This window comes from Varroa destructor, unplaced genomic scaffold (assembly GCF_002443255.2).
Source record: "Varroa destructor unplaced genomic scaffold, Vdes_3.0 BEIS01000005.1, whole genome shotgun sequence".
NCBI classification, from domain to species: Eukaryota; Metazoa; Arthropoda; class Arachnida; order Mesostigmata; family Varroidae; genus Varroa; species Varroa destructor.
The window spans coordinates 38688177-38701954 of record NW_019211458.1 but is presented as its reverse complement, the minus strand read 5'-3'; the positions used below and the strand labels follow the sequence as shown (position 1 = coordinate 38701954).

Below are 13778 nucleotides of genomic sequence, written 5' to 3'. Positions count from 1 at the left end.
TATATATAACACCTTGGCAAACTGTTTGTCGTAATGAACATGCTATTTCTGGTACCAAAATAAAACCATCCTTTCTAAAAAAAAACGAACTTATCATGACGAACAACAGTGCGTTGTTTTCGGAATTTGAGTCGAGATCAGCTATTCTGCTATTATCCGATGCCTTTACACTGGACAGATTCTTATTGAGATTGAGCACTTTTCTTTTTAAATAAAATTAATGATTTACGTTATTGTCAGTCTTCATGGGGCGTCAGAAAAATCGGAAGAAGACTTTCATGTAGCAAACCAGAATATGGTCAAAATAGAGTTTAAATTTAAACTCAAAAAGTCACTTTTTTTTTAAATACAACTTTATACTGGTAAATTACTGTCTCTTTTGGAGACAAGGACATCAATTACTAGCTTGATCGCTCAGGTAAACTCGGACAGTATCATCTTTCCGGATATTTTGCGCATTTTCGCATTCTTTGGAACTTTTGAAATTGTAGTCTAATATAAAACAATGAATACGGTTCGCTATCTTAGGTTCCTCAAAAAACACAGTTTGGTTCTTGTTTTCATCCTGAATGAGAAGCCTAAGCATATAGCATATTAGAACGTGAATGATAGAAGTATGGTCTGAGTACTAGAACAAATGTGTCAAAAAGGAGAATACTCACATTATTATAACTTACATTGAAACAACATCCTTAGAGCTCAACTAGTTCAAAAATTTCAAGTTTGCCAGATTTATTACGCAGTGCACATGGAAACAAAGCATTATTTCTCCTGCTTTTATCATTACTTATTTATTACTGGCAAGATACGCCAGTTTGTTGGTGAACTGAGCGCGTTCCATATATAGAAACAAAATAGCTTTATATAAAGCTATTTCGTATTATTATTATTATATAATTTAGACCATTGCAAGATGCAACCATTCTGTATAGACCCGCTCGATCCTGAATAAGGATTCTGGTTCTCTTTCTGTTATCAAATTTATTGTGCTAAATATATAAAACTAGTGGCGTCAAACATAAATAGTGCAGCTATATATATATATATATATAATCAGTAACTGCAATAGGGAAGGTTGATATAAAAATGATACACTATAGTTTGTTATTCGTCGTAATCAGTTTTGAGTTTTAGAGCCCGAGCTTTACTATATATCGGAATTGACTTCGTTATAGATTCCTGGAGTTTTTATGTAGACTTGATGACCCTGCCATCCGAAGATCTCGGAGTAGGATGATGAGTAGGTTAAGGACACTTTGAATCAAAGAATTACTGAGACTTTACACTGGTTTCAACTGGGGCCTTCCGTTGACCTTCGTTCTGGCTGGTCTTATTACCATGTCCATGAATACGTGTATGCTCATGGTGATACCGCCTTATTGTGCCATTTTTTTCGAGAGGTAAGTGTCAAAGCTATGTTTGCTTTACAGGGACAGTAACCCTGAGATATTCAGATGAGCATTAGATCTGAGCAAAGCAAGAACTTAAGTTGATTCTACTCATTCAGGCCGCTTTATTTAGTCGAACCTGAACCCATGTTCGTCTACACATTCGCATCTATTCGAAAAAAGCGCATATAATCATGTCCTGAAAGAAGCGCACAAGTAAATTATTTCAAGTATATTTTTCAGTAACAAGTGCCAGTAGTTAATGTTATTATTGAACGAAACCGAAGTTGGCTGTTTTCTGTATCTAGGCCTAGTTCTAGTGACAAAGCACGGATATTTAATTTCTGGAGAAAGAATAGCTTATATGTGTTTTGGGAAAATAGAAATTAATATTTAATGTTCTTCGCAAAAAGACAGTTTTGCTAACACCTGTAACAACTTTTTTGTACCTTCTTTATTTCTCCATTTAGGTTAATTGAACACTACAACAGACTAGAGTTTCTATATAGCCTAATTTAGGCACGAATATTGCAAGTTTACTCCCATCACGCTTCCATATTGACATTAAATCCATGTGTCCTGAATGTAGCACGTACCTTTTTTAAGCGTGCTAGAGGCAAGCATATGCGTGGCAGTGGTGATCCTGTTTTTTTAACGCTTGTTAACGCCTGATCCTTAGGACATATAACTGTATTCAGGTTTGGCCCGGTAAAGGTCAATTAAAAGGAGCGCAGGAATAACGCTGAACCTGCTGATGCCTGCGTGTATAAATAACAAACTATTAAACGCAACCTCCTCAAGGAATAGTCCTACTAATTTGCTCCAGAGGCGTAAAGAGTAGGCAATGTTATTTTGCGCTAGAAACTAATATCAAATGTTTCTAACCCACTTAAGTTGTGCCTTGTACTGCATTGTTAAACCAACTGAACTAGAACGAATTGCTGTCCTTCGTGTTTACTAGAAAAGTTCGGCTCTTTTCACTAATGAAAAAGGTATTGATACTACTGTATTGATACAAGCATCAAGGGTAGTTACTGGCAGGCTGGCGACAAGTCGACAGTGAATATTATTGTTGTTGACAAGGAGACAGAAGGTAGTCGCTCAATACAGAGACTGTGTTGCTGGTCGCTTTTTTCTCTCCAAAAAGAAAATCCGCCTAGCTTCCCTTCTATACAACGCGATGCACAGAACGCTATTCTAGAGAAAGCCCTTTTCGAAAGGCTACGTTCGGTTTCTGTTGACTTGCTTTCGCTGAAAGCACCGGTTAATGAGATCTTCTCGTTGGAGGAAACCAGTCGCATCAATAGCCAGGGGATAAGCAATGTTGGGTTTATTTTCTATGCGGGCCTATCGGCAACAAGCAAGCGCGACACCCGGAGAACGTAACAGCAAAATAGATGCCCAACGGTCAAATAGGGGCCCTGTCTACGTCGCCCAACGCGAAGATTTCTCGGCAGTTTATCTTTGCTTCGTTAAGCTGAACATACTCCTAGAATGGAAGGAGGCCTCGCGGAGTTTAGCTGGTCGAAGCAGTGAACAGCGCTGCGAGAAGAAAATCCGAACGAACTTCGAACTTAACATCGACTACGCACACTCGTAGAACCGTATGATTACTACAGAAACAATTGAGTTCTGTGTGTCAGCCTGTGTTTTGCATAATGAGACAAGCGATTACGCCATTATAAACTAATTTGGGGACTTAAGAAAAATTTAATACGGCGACAGTAATTGAGCATCAATATCTTTATTATATAATATAGGTTTTATTACATAATACACTGTATTATACGCAAGATTATATATCAGATCTATAGAATAAACTTCGAGCTCTGCCTTAGTTGTTTCCTATGCCTTTATTGAAATTTTTCTTAGAAATGTACTACCTACTGATTTCGATGTATGTCGACGGGATAACTACAATAACACTAGCTTGGTTTGGTCTCCAACGTCTTTGAGAACATATGATTAGGTATCGCAAGTGATACTTCAATGTACATAATAAAATGAATGCGAGGGTTTGTCGTGATGCAATTCAGTTTTAGGAAAATGTAATAGGTTATCATAGTGGATCATCAAGTGAAATATCACCTCATCACTTTATATATATGTAAAATTTTTTACATATCTTTTATCTTTTACATTTATATATATATATATTTCTAGTTTCTGACGACGTCAAGTATTTAATGTCGCTTAAACTAGGGGGATTAAAATTGTTAGACTAATAATATGATACAAAGGGCTATTTCATTAAAAAGGGCGCTATATGATATAATACAGGTACCTTGCTTACATATAGAGCAGGTCAAACGCTAAATAAATGAATAATTTACGATATCGGTAGCCACCACATAAAAAGATTAGCCTGTCGAAGTGTGTAAAAGTCATAAAATTTATAACTTCGAGTAAGATTTTATATATATATAAAATCTTACTCGAAGCTACAACTCTCACAACATCACGTTTGAGTTCAATAGAAAATGTTGCACCGCGGAGAAACGGATTACCACGCATTGAAGTGACATAATATCTCTCTACTAAAAGACCATCCACACATATGGACAATCTTTCCATTTAATTGTAACCAAAAGGCCTTTTGGGAACCTCCTCTTGCACTAGTTGCCCTCCGATAATGAATAACTGATGCGGGAGGCACTCACATCAGCAATATCGTTTCGGAATTTTTCCGCTTATCAAACGCAGCTCCGAAGTCTTTATAAATGATCTAAGTACGTAGGCTCTAAAGCAGCGATTTCCCGACTGGATTTAATTAATCTGCCAAGAATTAATTTGCCACACACCAAGTAGAAACGCTTTCTGAACTTTCTGTAGATCTTTACTTTTCTTAATCGTTCAAATACGTTTTAAGATTACTGGAGTAAACCTTAAAGGTAACGTCTAGTCGCCAAAGACACGCGTCTAAGTTTCAAACCAAAAAAATTACATACAGAAAAAATCCTAACGCGAAATCTGAGAAAACTCGGAAGCACAAGCGGCTCGGTCAGACAAAGTACTGAGGTTTGACCCCGAAGGTCTGACTGTTGAGGTACAACCGGTCCTAATTTTAATTCCTAGAAGTGCTGCCTTTTCAAAAATAATGTGATAGTTAAGCTCGACACATGCGCACAAGTAATTTGGGTGCACTATGTGCAGACGTTCCAGGCGATTCCATGCGAATGACTAGCCATTCCATACCTCTAAGTGTCGTGTTTTGGGAGCTCCCAAACTTTTTTCAGAAGCTGAATCTCTACTGGAAACTATCAAACGATTCCTTTGATGTTGGCGAAAAACATACTATGAATGATCATCTTTTGGTATCATGAAGAAGGTGCGCAGCTCTTCGCATGAGGTATGCAGTTTTCTAGTGACGAACGCGTGGTCTTTTTCATGATCAGCCGTTGCCATCGATTGTCTAAGTAATGAGGGAACTATTCTAACACCAAAAAACGAGCAGGCCTAATAGTCAAAGTTACTGTGATTAAACACACAGCTTTTTTGGAAGAATTGTTAATTCATCTGGCATAAGATTAAACTCGCTGTGCTCAGTCCCTCGAAATCCCCAAAGGTAAACTTGATCTTATTAAGGTATGCATTAATCTGCATAGGTGGATTGAAAGCAGCCTCGTTCGGTTGGTTATACCTGTACACATCAAAGTATTTCAACAACGTACCGGTTTCATGACTGTCCGCAGCAGCCATACCGCCGTTACGGGTTAATATAAATACTCTCTCGGATACATTCCGGCATTTAATTGTGCCTCAAAATGGACATCGATTTTGTTTTATCCGGCTAATAGACTTGAAGCCAATTCGTGTACTAGCTGGAATATGAAATATATATGTCACTCCTATGTTATTTGTTTGGGCAATCAAGCGAGGTATGAGACCCCGCCAATTATCTCGGCTCATTAATATATTCAATTAAGTTGTTTTCACTGAATTTAGCTGTAGTTCCTAAAGAGAACAAACAAAGCTTCGCGCGCCTCGAAAGGAGAGAGATAAGCAAAAACAAGGAAGTTGTAAAATATGAGTACTGAGATAAAAAAGGGATTTTAAAAATATATGGACCATCTACCCCAAAATATGGAGAGCTTTACATTAAGATTTTATTCAATTTCTTTAGAAGGTATAAGTCATCTTTATTAAGAAACAAGATCTAACGGATAATTCGCTCTTCATATACAATGTATAACTTTGTCAATACGTGACTTTGCTTGTTACAGTTTTTCGTTTACGATCTACTAATAGTCTACAAAAATCATAAGAGACCAAACACGCGACTTACATAACCACTTTAATATGTTCACTACACGAAAAAGCAAGTCATTTTTGGTCTATCTCGCAATTATACATTTTTTAAATGCATTTTCATTCAGTGAATGATGTGATTGAATAATATTCCGTTGCGGGGCAAAAGCGTGACATGTCAAATGTATCTTTCAGTGGACCTCTATGTTTCGAATTTCACGTTTACTATCGCCGTTAGCCATTCCATCAGACGGCTGATTCCAAGCACGAAATGAAACGTGTCTATGACGGGGTTCGAAACTATTTGTTAAATACAAAATGGTAAATACAAAATATTTGGTCACTAGCAGGCGAACACTGTCACATAAATTACTATTATGAGTTGCAGGTATGCTTATCATTTTTATACGTAATGCACAGAAAAGTGAACTAAGACGCTTTAATATATCGTTTCCTGAAGGATCACGGAGTATGCTTCAAGTTTATTTCTTTCGTTTTGTAATGTAAAATTACATTTGAGAGCAATACTTTTTGTTCCTGCATCCACTGATCTCATACACTTCTGTAAGCTACATGTATGCTTAACAACTAAGTGCCTTATCTAGCTCACGTTAAAATAAGTTTGAAAGCTTAGTATATTTACTATAGTCATACGTATTTGTCCAAACAACAAGCACTTCTTATTGGTGGCTTATATCTTGGTGACGAAGGAGCCGCCAAGATTCAGTAGCAGAAAAAGAACTTCGTTAACAAATTGGTTGCGACAGGATTGAGCATATACTATACGTTCGACTTTAAACTGTTTGTCATTCATTATTCATAGGTTTCATTATATTAGCTTAAACATAATGCACGAGATTGACTAAGGTTGTCTTCGTGCCTGTTAATACCATCTTTGGTACGTTCCAGCAGACTGTGCTTATTGCGGGTTATCGCTTTGTACATGAACTGAAACAGGAAACCTGGCGTTGACGCTTTCTATTGTACCTCCGACTTGAGGTCCGTGGCTACAGACGTGTGTGGCAGCAGACGCAACAACATCATTATAGTCAATTACCTGAGAATACCAAAACAGGTGAAGGCTGTAAACAAGGAATACCTTTCAGTTTTTCGCAAACTCTCTAAGAAGTTTCAAATTCTAATTATATATATATATATATATATATATATATATATATATATATATATATATATCCATACTCTACAAAAAAAAATATTTTAAGAATCACTAATATTTCTTTAAGATCTAGGAATGTAATAAAAATCTTTATCCTGAACAATAAATTATCTAACCTGTTTGACTCCATTCTCATCCTCAAGTAACAATTGTTGCCCAGGCTGTAATCGAACCAAAGACTGTGATCCGTCGGCATGGTTTAATATAACTTCACCTTCGGAAGGTGTATTAACGTCTTTGCCGCGCTCCGAAATTTCTACTGGACCATTAGGTCCAACATCGTTTCTGCAATTTTCTGGACCATCCTCAATTGAGACAATTGCACTAGACGGTACCGTATCCGTCGAAGTCTCCTTTGTGGCCATAAATTCGTGTGCTTTGTCCTGATCGCGACCCACTTGCTCGATGAAATGATCTGATGTAGGCAAGATCGTAAACCGAAATAAGAAACGATAAATCCCTTCAGGCACCGGATTAATATTCGCAACGCGATGATACCATTTTAGTATGTATTTGCTAAATATATTCGCGCGACAGTGTAAACTCTTGTCCAGTGAAGGTTTTGCTGCCTTATTTGTGAACTTTACTGCCTTAACATCAAAATTGAATTACTTTATCATACCCTACTGTCATGTGTATTATCAAAATATTCCAACGAATTCTATAAGCCCAGTGTGGGTGAAGTATCTATTTTAAGTCAAATTTTGCATAATATTGACTCATTATAGGTGCAACGCAAACAATATTTACAATCGTGAAGACAGGGTACTTTTGACACCATACTTAGAACATTTTCGGGACGTCTGCCATAATGTTGGAGAGAAGAACGCGGGAAGCACTGGTTTTCCTTCCTAATTTCATCATGTCGTTCTGCTGTAATGGTTCGAAAGTCCGAATAGCTACCGTTTTCCTCCTGAAATCGAAGTAACAGATGAACACGTTAGCACGCTAATTTAAAGATAGCACATTTTTTTGAACAGAGCACCGTGGCAGTGTTCATAGTATGAAGTTATGTGAAGAATTACAACGTGAAACGTACGTATCGTATTGACCAGGTATAGCCATATTTTATGCGTATGGTAGTATAGAGTACGCATACGTAAAGAACATTTCTAATTATTCTGCTGGTGATACTCAAAGCTGTGATACACCGACAGTTGGCACACAGAGTGCTATAAGTAAAAAGTATTTTCTCAACAATACTAAAAGCTTCCATAAATCAAGTCTGCTATTAGCACCCCCTACAGAGGTGTCAACTGTTGGTGTCAAAACATACCTCTAAAAATTGCGCCGTGGCTTTTGTTAAAGGGATATCGTTGTCATCTAGAGTAGTTTTAGGTTCATCGAAAGAATGTTCAACTTCAATCTCGTCAAAGACGGCGTTTTTGCCGTCCTGCTCCTGGCCTTCACCCATGGCCATGCGCGCCGCTACAGCTGAATAATGATGAGCCTGTTCGAGGTGGTGCAAAGTCTTTACCCGACTTACAAATCCCTTATCACAAATTGGGCACCGAAACCGAAAGTCTTTGGTGTGCTTCATTGTAACGTGACCCTATCAGAAGGCAAGCGTTTGACAAAAGCAAGAGAACGGTAATCCTAGGGTATACATAACGCCAACGGATGACTGTTTTATGAATACAACAACAAAACAAAAATGATCGAAAATCCCAAAGGTTTCTTTGCATACACTATTGCAAGGATATTACTGAAAAGTTCATCGTCCTAAGTCATTTTTCTCGCAATCAGTAATTCGTAATCGAAGTTACAAACTAACTGATCTATATAATTTGAGCAATTTTTAGAATATTTTAAGTTTACCTTGAGTGAAGCGAGATGTGCAAAAGATTTACCGCAATGTTCACATCGATACGGCCTTTCATCAACGTGTCTCCGTAAATGTAGTGCCAAATAAGATTGCTTAGTAAAAGGCTTTCCACAGAACGGGCACGGATAGCGGTCGTCTTCACATCTTTGATGGACCCAGACCTGTTAAGAAAATAGCATGGAGATGACTGCACACTGAAGCACTGGTTCGTAACTAACCGTTTATTTGGAGCTATCGGTCTTGTAAAGCCTTTAGAGAGAGTAAGGTCGGTAAAGGTAATTTCAGAATTAACTTTATTCAGCTTTCCTTGACAATGATAGGATTGATAAAAAATTCTTCTTTCCTTGAAATCCCTCGTACTTTCCAATCAAGTTATGACTTATTTTTATAAGAAATACCTGATGAGCAATCAATTGTGATTTCGCCTCATATGAGCGATTACAGTCTCTGCAAATGAACGAGGAGGGCCTCTTTGAAGAAGTGCCAATTGTGCCTGAACAGTGTGCACCCCGGGTAATGTGATTTTCAGTAGAAGGGTCGTCGAGTGACGGTGAAGTCCCTCTTTTATGATGAGCATTCATATGGAAAACTAGGTGTCGATAGTCACGTTGAGCTATAATTAAAGGAAATTGTGGTTATTATCATCTAACATTTTGTTATAAATTTCGTTTCCTTTTTCGAAAATTCATGTTTAGACTAATACGTGTCTCAAAGGACATAGTGCCAGTTTTAAGTACACATTCAGAATGCATTTAATGACGTAAAACGAGGTTCGTTGTGGCACTAATTATACGCATTATACTACGGCTTACTTTTCCATCATTATTATCATGACGCGGATTTTGAGATGGCTTCAAAGGGTACTAGCTTTGAGCATTCAAACGAGTTTTTCTCTAAACACCGCATAATTAGCCGCTTGATTTTTGAGCAAATACAGAAAACTGCAAACACTACTGAACATCGTTGTGATAGATCCTAGTTGATACTTACGAAGATCACAAACACCACAATGGTGGTCCTTTAACGGACCCTGGTGGGCTTTGAGTTGATGAAAAGTGAGCGAATCCGCATTCTCAAAGAGCTTTCCGCATTGCTGGCAGAGCTCCCCATTGTTTTGTTCATGGAGGCTGCGATGAGCTATGGCGGCAGCGCCATCGTCTCCTAACCGTGAAATCGCTCGTAAACAGCTTAGGCAAATGTACCTGTTAATTAAAAATGTGTCGTTCGCACTTAAACAATAAAACCCAATATGACCCCTTAACCTGTCGATTGGGCTCTGTAAGTTGGCGCAGAGTTAGATATTTGTTTCAGGACGTGCACTATTGGACCCATAAAAAAGCGGTTTGACGGGCCACATGACGGGTTGTCACATAAAGCAACTCAGACGCCTACTGGCATGGGCAATTTCAAACGGCTATGGAGAAAATTGGGAAAAGCCAGATCGCCATCTACGTCCTCTGCGATTTATATCGGACGAACTTTGTACCGACCTTTAAATGTAGAGCTCTTCAAAAACATGAAGCGCGAAATGGGGCGCAGTCGTACATAAAGGACAATTAAAGAAATTACCGATGACATGATTAGAGCGCAGATGCCATGGATCGTTGAGATGACTTTGCTTAAAAGCATAACGAGAAAGAGAGAAGAACTGGAAAAGATCCATGAACAAAGATTCGACGATAAATAGCGCCGAGGAGCGCAAAGAGAAGCACAAACATAATAGCAACTGTGCAACTCCCTGCTCATGGCTCCGAGGTAATACTCAGCGTCCACCGACCCGCGTGGAGGTACACTGTAAAGGTGTAAACACTTTTTAGTAAACCTTCAGTCTAATCATGATAGTTACCATCAGGGGTCGATTAAACCATTTGACGGGAAGCAAGTTACAGTTGCTTTGAGCCTGACAGAGCCCTGAAACAGAACTGCAGGTACTCTTCTTCACCCTATACGCGCCTTCCGTCTTCACAACAAAGACAGTTGTTATCGTTAATCTTTATCAAATGGATTGGTGGTCCTTTTACCAGCTTCAGAACTTTATTAGCAACTGAAGCTCCTTCATTACAACGAGGCACTTCAGAAATTCAGCCATTTAGTCGTAATGAAATCAATCAACAAATCTTTCTTGGTTGGTTGGAGGATGATCTGCTCAAAAATCAATTTTAAGTACGTCAAACAGGAGCTGAACGGCATTCTTTAGGCTCTTGTTGTAGACTCGCAATTTTTTCGTTTTAATCATTCCAGTCTACAATATAAGTTAATATGATCATTTCCCACCTAATTTTTTATAGATGATCTCACCAGTTAGGGTCTTGAGCGTGTTTCTGTTCAACGTGGCGTTCCAGATCCTCTCGATCCTTCATACCGCATGCGCAAGCCGGACAATGAATTGACCACTCGACAGCGAAATGCTCCGATCTCCGATGTACCTGGAGAGTTTTCTTACTCCACGACACAAAATCACACATACCGCATGGCTGGGCATACTTCTCTACAAGTTTTATCCGGTTCGTTTCACTCAGCGTTGTCGAATGTAGTTTGTAGATGTGATAGTCACGACCCCTTCATATATGTTAAACAAAATAGTTTAATTTGAGTTTATTCACCTAGTTCGATTAATTTTTAATGTAAAATTAATGTTGCTATATTTTCGCTGTTGACAAACAAAGCAAAAAAGTGAAAACCAGTAACGCCACAGGGTAAGTAATCTACGCTCTTCAGATAACAAAGAGAATCTCGGTTCGCGCAAAACCCTGCAGGGCTGAAGCTTTACTAATACTATGTATCATTTTAACTGTGAATAACACATAATCTCCATAAATGTGGTTTAATTATGCATACTTCTCGGTGTAAAAATGGCCTGCATCGCAATGGGGACATGGCCATACACTGGCAAGACCGTGAGCTTCCCTCATATGGCGATCTCTTTGAAGGCGGGAAGCGAACGGAAGACCGCAATTTGGACATGGTTGCCGGCAGTGGACTCTACACTGAGCTACATGCGATGCAAAGGTTGCAGGGTCGAGAAATGATCGAGAACAGCGATGGCATTGGGGAACAGTTAAATCACTGTGTTCTTGATTCTCTATATCCAGAGTTTCGTCGTCTGTAGCTCCACTTTCATCAGAATGGTCTGGCGCCAGTGTGTGACAATCGTTTTCCTGCGCGACAGATTCGAGTTAACAGTATGGCTAACACTATAGATAACTTTGTCGAACTATTGCACTGCAATGGCTATATAATATTATAAATAACCTAAGGAACCGTTGACAGCAAAAATGGCAGTATAAAAATTAGCGCGTACCAATTTTTGATTCTAATAAAGGCACTAGATGAAGACAGAAAAACGTAAAAGCGCCTTTCTCCACTGATACTGGGTTTATAGTACTACCCTGATCCAAAGCGTGCTGCATATTACCTGATTGGCTTCAACTACTACGGCTTTGTCGCGGAGATCCAATACATCGAGAAACTCCTTTTTCTCCTCGTGTCCACCCATTGCTGGCACCACCAACTGCTGGCACTGTTGAACCTCCGAACGCAGCTCTATGAGTCCTCTTTCATAGAGAGATTTTGTATAAAATAGCTCAATTTGAGCTAACTGCGTGTCAGTCATGTTATGGTATTTGCTCGGCATAATACTTTTCTCACGGAAGCCTTCGCTTTCCTGCAACAGGCGTATCCCCGACACCGGTAAGAAAATAGGCAAAATAATTTATTGTGGGCACCCAAATGGCCTACTTCTTAAGCCTATAAATGGACTTAAATATCCATCGAAAGGTACACTTTGCTTCATCTAGAGTCGATTCCATGTTCGTTTTTAACTTATTACACTCTTCGTTAATCCATATGGGAATGATAATCTCTTCTAGAAAAACTCAAACTTATAACAAATATATACGTAAGAAAGCAATAAAATGCGCACGAAGATCTAACCTATACGTATCACCAACTTTGTTTAAAAGTAGCTCAGTCAACCCCACTTGAATTCTGAGAACGCAATTTACTAATATACAGTTTTAAAAAACGCAAATACGTTTATTCTAACTAAATAAAGCATTGACGACTGGTAAAGAATGTTCAGTGTAAGAAAAGCGATAAATTAGAATAATTGACCTTTGAAGTGATCATACATTAAATGCTATAATTATGCCTTTCAAAGCTGAATTAATTACTCTAGATTTAATTTCTTCACTCGATCTCTTACGTATAACTATTCTTCCAATTTTCATGGTCCGGAGAGAGGTTATAATTTGGTCAGGTAAAAAAAAAATGCAAAGTTTAAAAATGCATATTGTAATGGAAGGCATTTTTTACAACATAATAGAGACACTGCATTCTACGACCAATAATAGAGTCAATGTTAGCCATGGATAACATTCAACTTACTCCTTTCTCATCTATGAAAAATTATTTCCGCTAATTTAATGCTACGAACAGAGTTGCGAACTAGTAACGGCAAAGCTTAGCGTCTATGCTAAAATAAATATAACGTAGGGTGTTTTTAGAGCTGCATGGAAACCTCATCCAAGTTTTATCGTCTTAATGGTATCCTTCTGTCGATTTTTTAAAATTTTTTTTTAAAAGACGTTCAAACAGTGATATATATATAAACGTTTTTATAAAAAAATGTTTACATAAAAAATATATATACACACTGTATATATAAATGAAACTAACTAATTTAGGAATAATTTAGGATCATAAATTTCGTTGAAACGTCACCAGCGATTCAAAAGCTCAAGTTAAGTTCGCGATGTCCTTAGGCAACTGTTTTCGAATTGTTCTCGTTGTCTTTGTTTCAAGGTACACTTTTTCATCATATTCAATAAAAAAAAACGGTCAGAAAAAAATAACGAAAAAGGTATGTACGAGAAGATAAACTCAAGCGCCTACAACATGAATTATTCGCCCATGAAGTTGGGTAATTTTCTGAACATCCTGTATACTCCTCAACATAACGTATGAACTACAGACCTCTACTTCTAACTTCCGTATTACTACCCCATTTATAAAGACCTGATTCAATATATGATATCCTTAGGCAATTAGTATGGCTTTTATCTGAAACCAGCGTGAAGCCGGCAATAATATGTTTACCAAAACCTGAATTTCTCTGGCTAAGACAGCCCTCTTTCTAATA

The 13778-nt window shown here is 38.1% G+C and overlaps 1 protein-coding gene across 4 annotated transcripts in view; it reads right to left on the bottom strand.

Annotated features, from left to right (window-relative positions):
* Positions 1-6074: 6074 nt before the first annotated feature.
* Positions 6075-13778, bottom strand: part of LOC111250952 (uncharacterized) — a 17135-nt gene continuing 9431 nt past the window's right edge. For 3 of the 4 annotated variants that reach the window (XM_086989534.1, XM_022806980.2, XM_086989533.1), the window contains 10 exons: positions 12054-12302; positions 11477-11796; positions 10937-11197; positions 9629-9840; positions 9037-9251; positions 8632-8799; positions 8090-8365; positions 7564-7726; positions 6930-7228; positions 6075-6693 (listed from right to left, as the gene is read on the bottom strand). In XM_086989534.1, the coding sequence (XP_086845660.1) occupies positions 6556-6693; positions 6930-7228; positions 7564-7726; positions 8090-8365; positions 8632-8799; positions 9037-9251; positions 9629-9840; positions 10937-11197; positions 11477-11796; positions 12054-12302 (2301 nt within the window). In that variant the 3' untranslated portion in view covers positions 6075-6555. The remainder of the gene's footprint in view (positions 6694-6929; positions 7229-7563; positions 7727-8089; positions 8366-8631; positions 8800-9036; positions 9252-9628; positions 9841-10936; positions 11198-11476; positions 11797-12053; positions 12303-13778) is intronic. The other variant, XM_022806981.2, reaches the window with a different exon arrangement.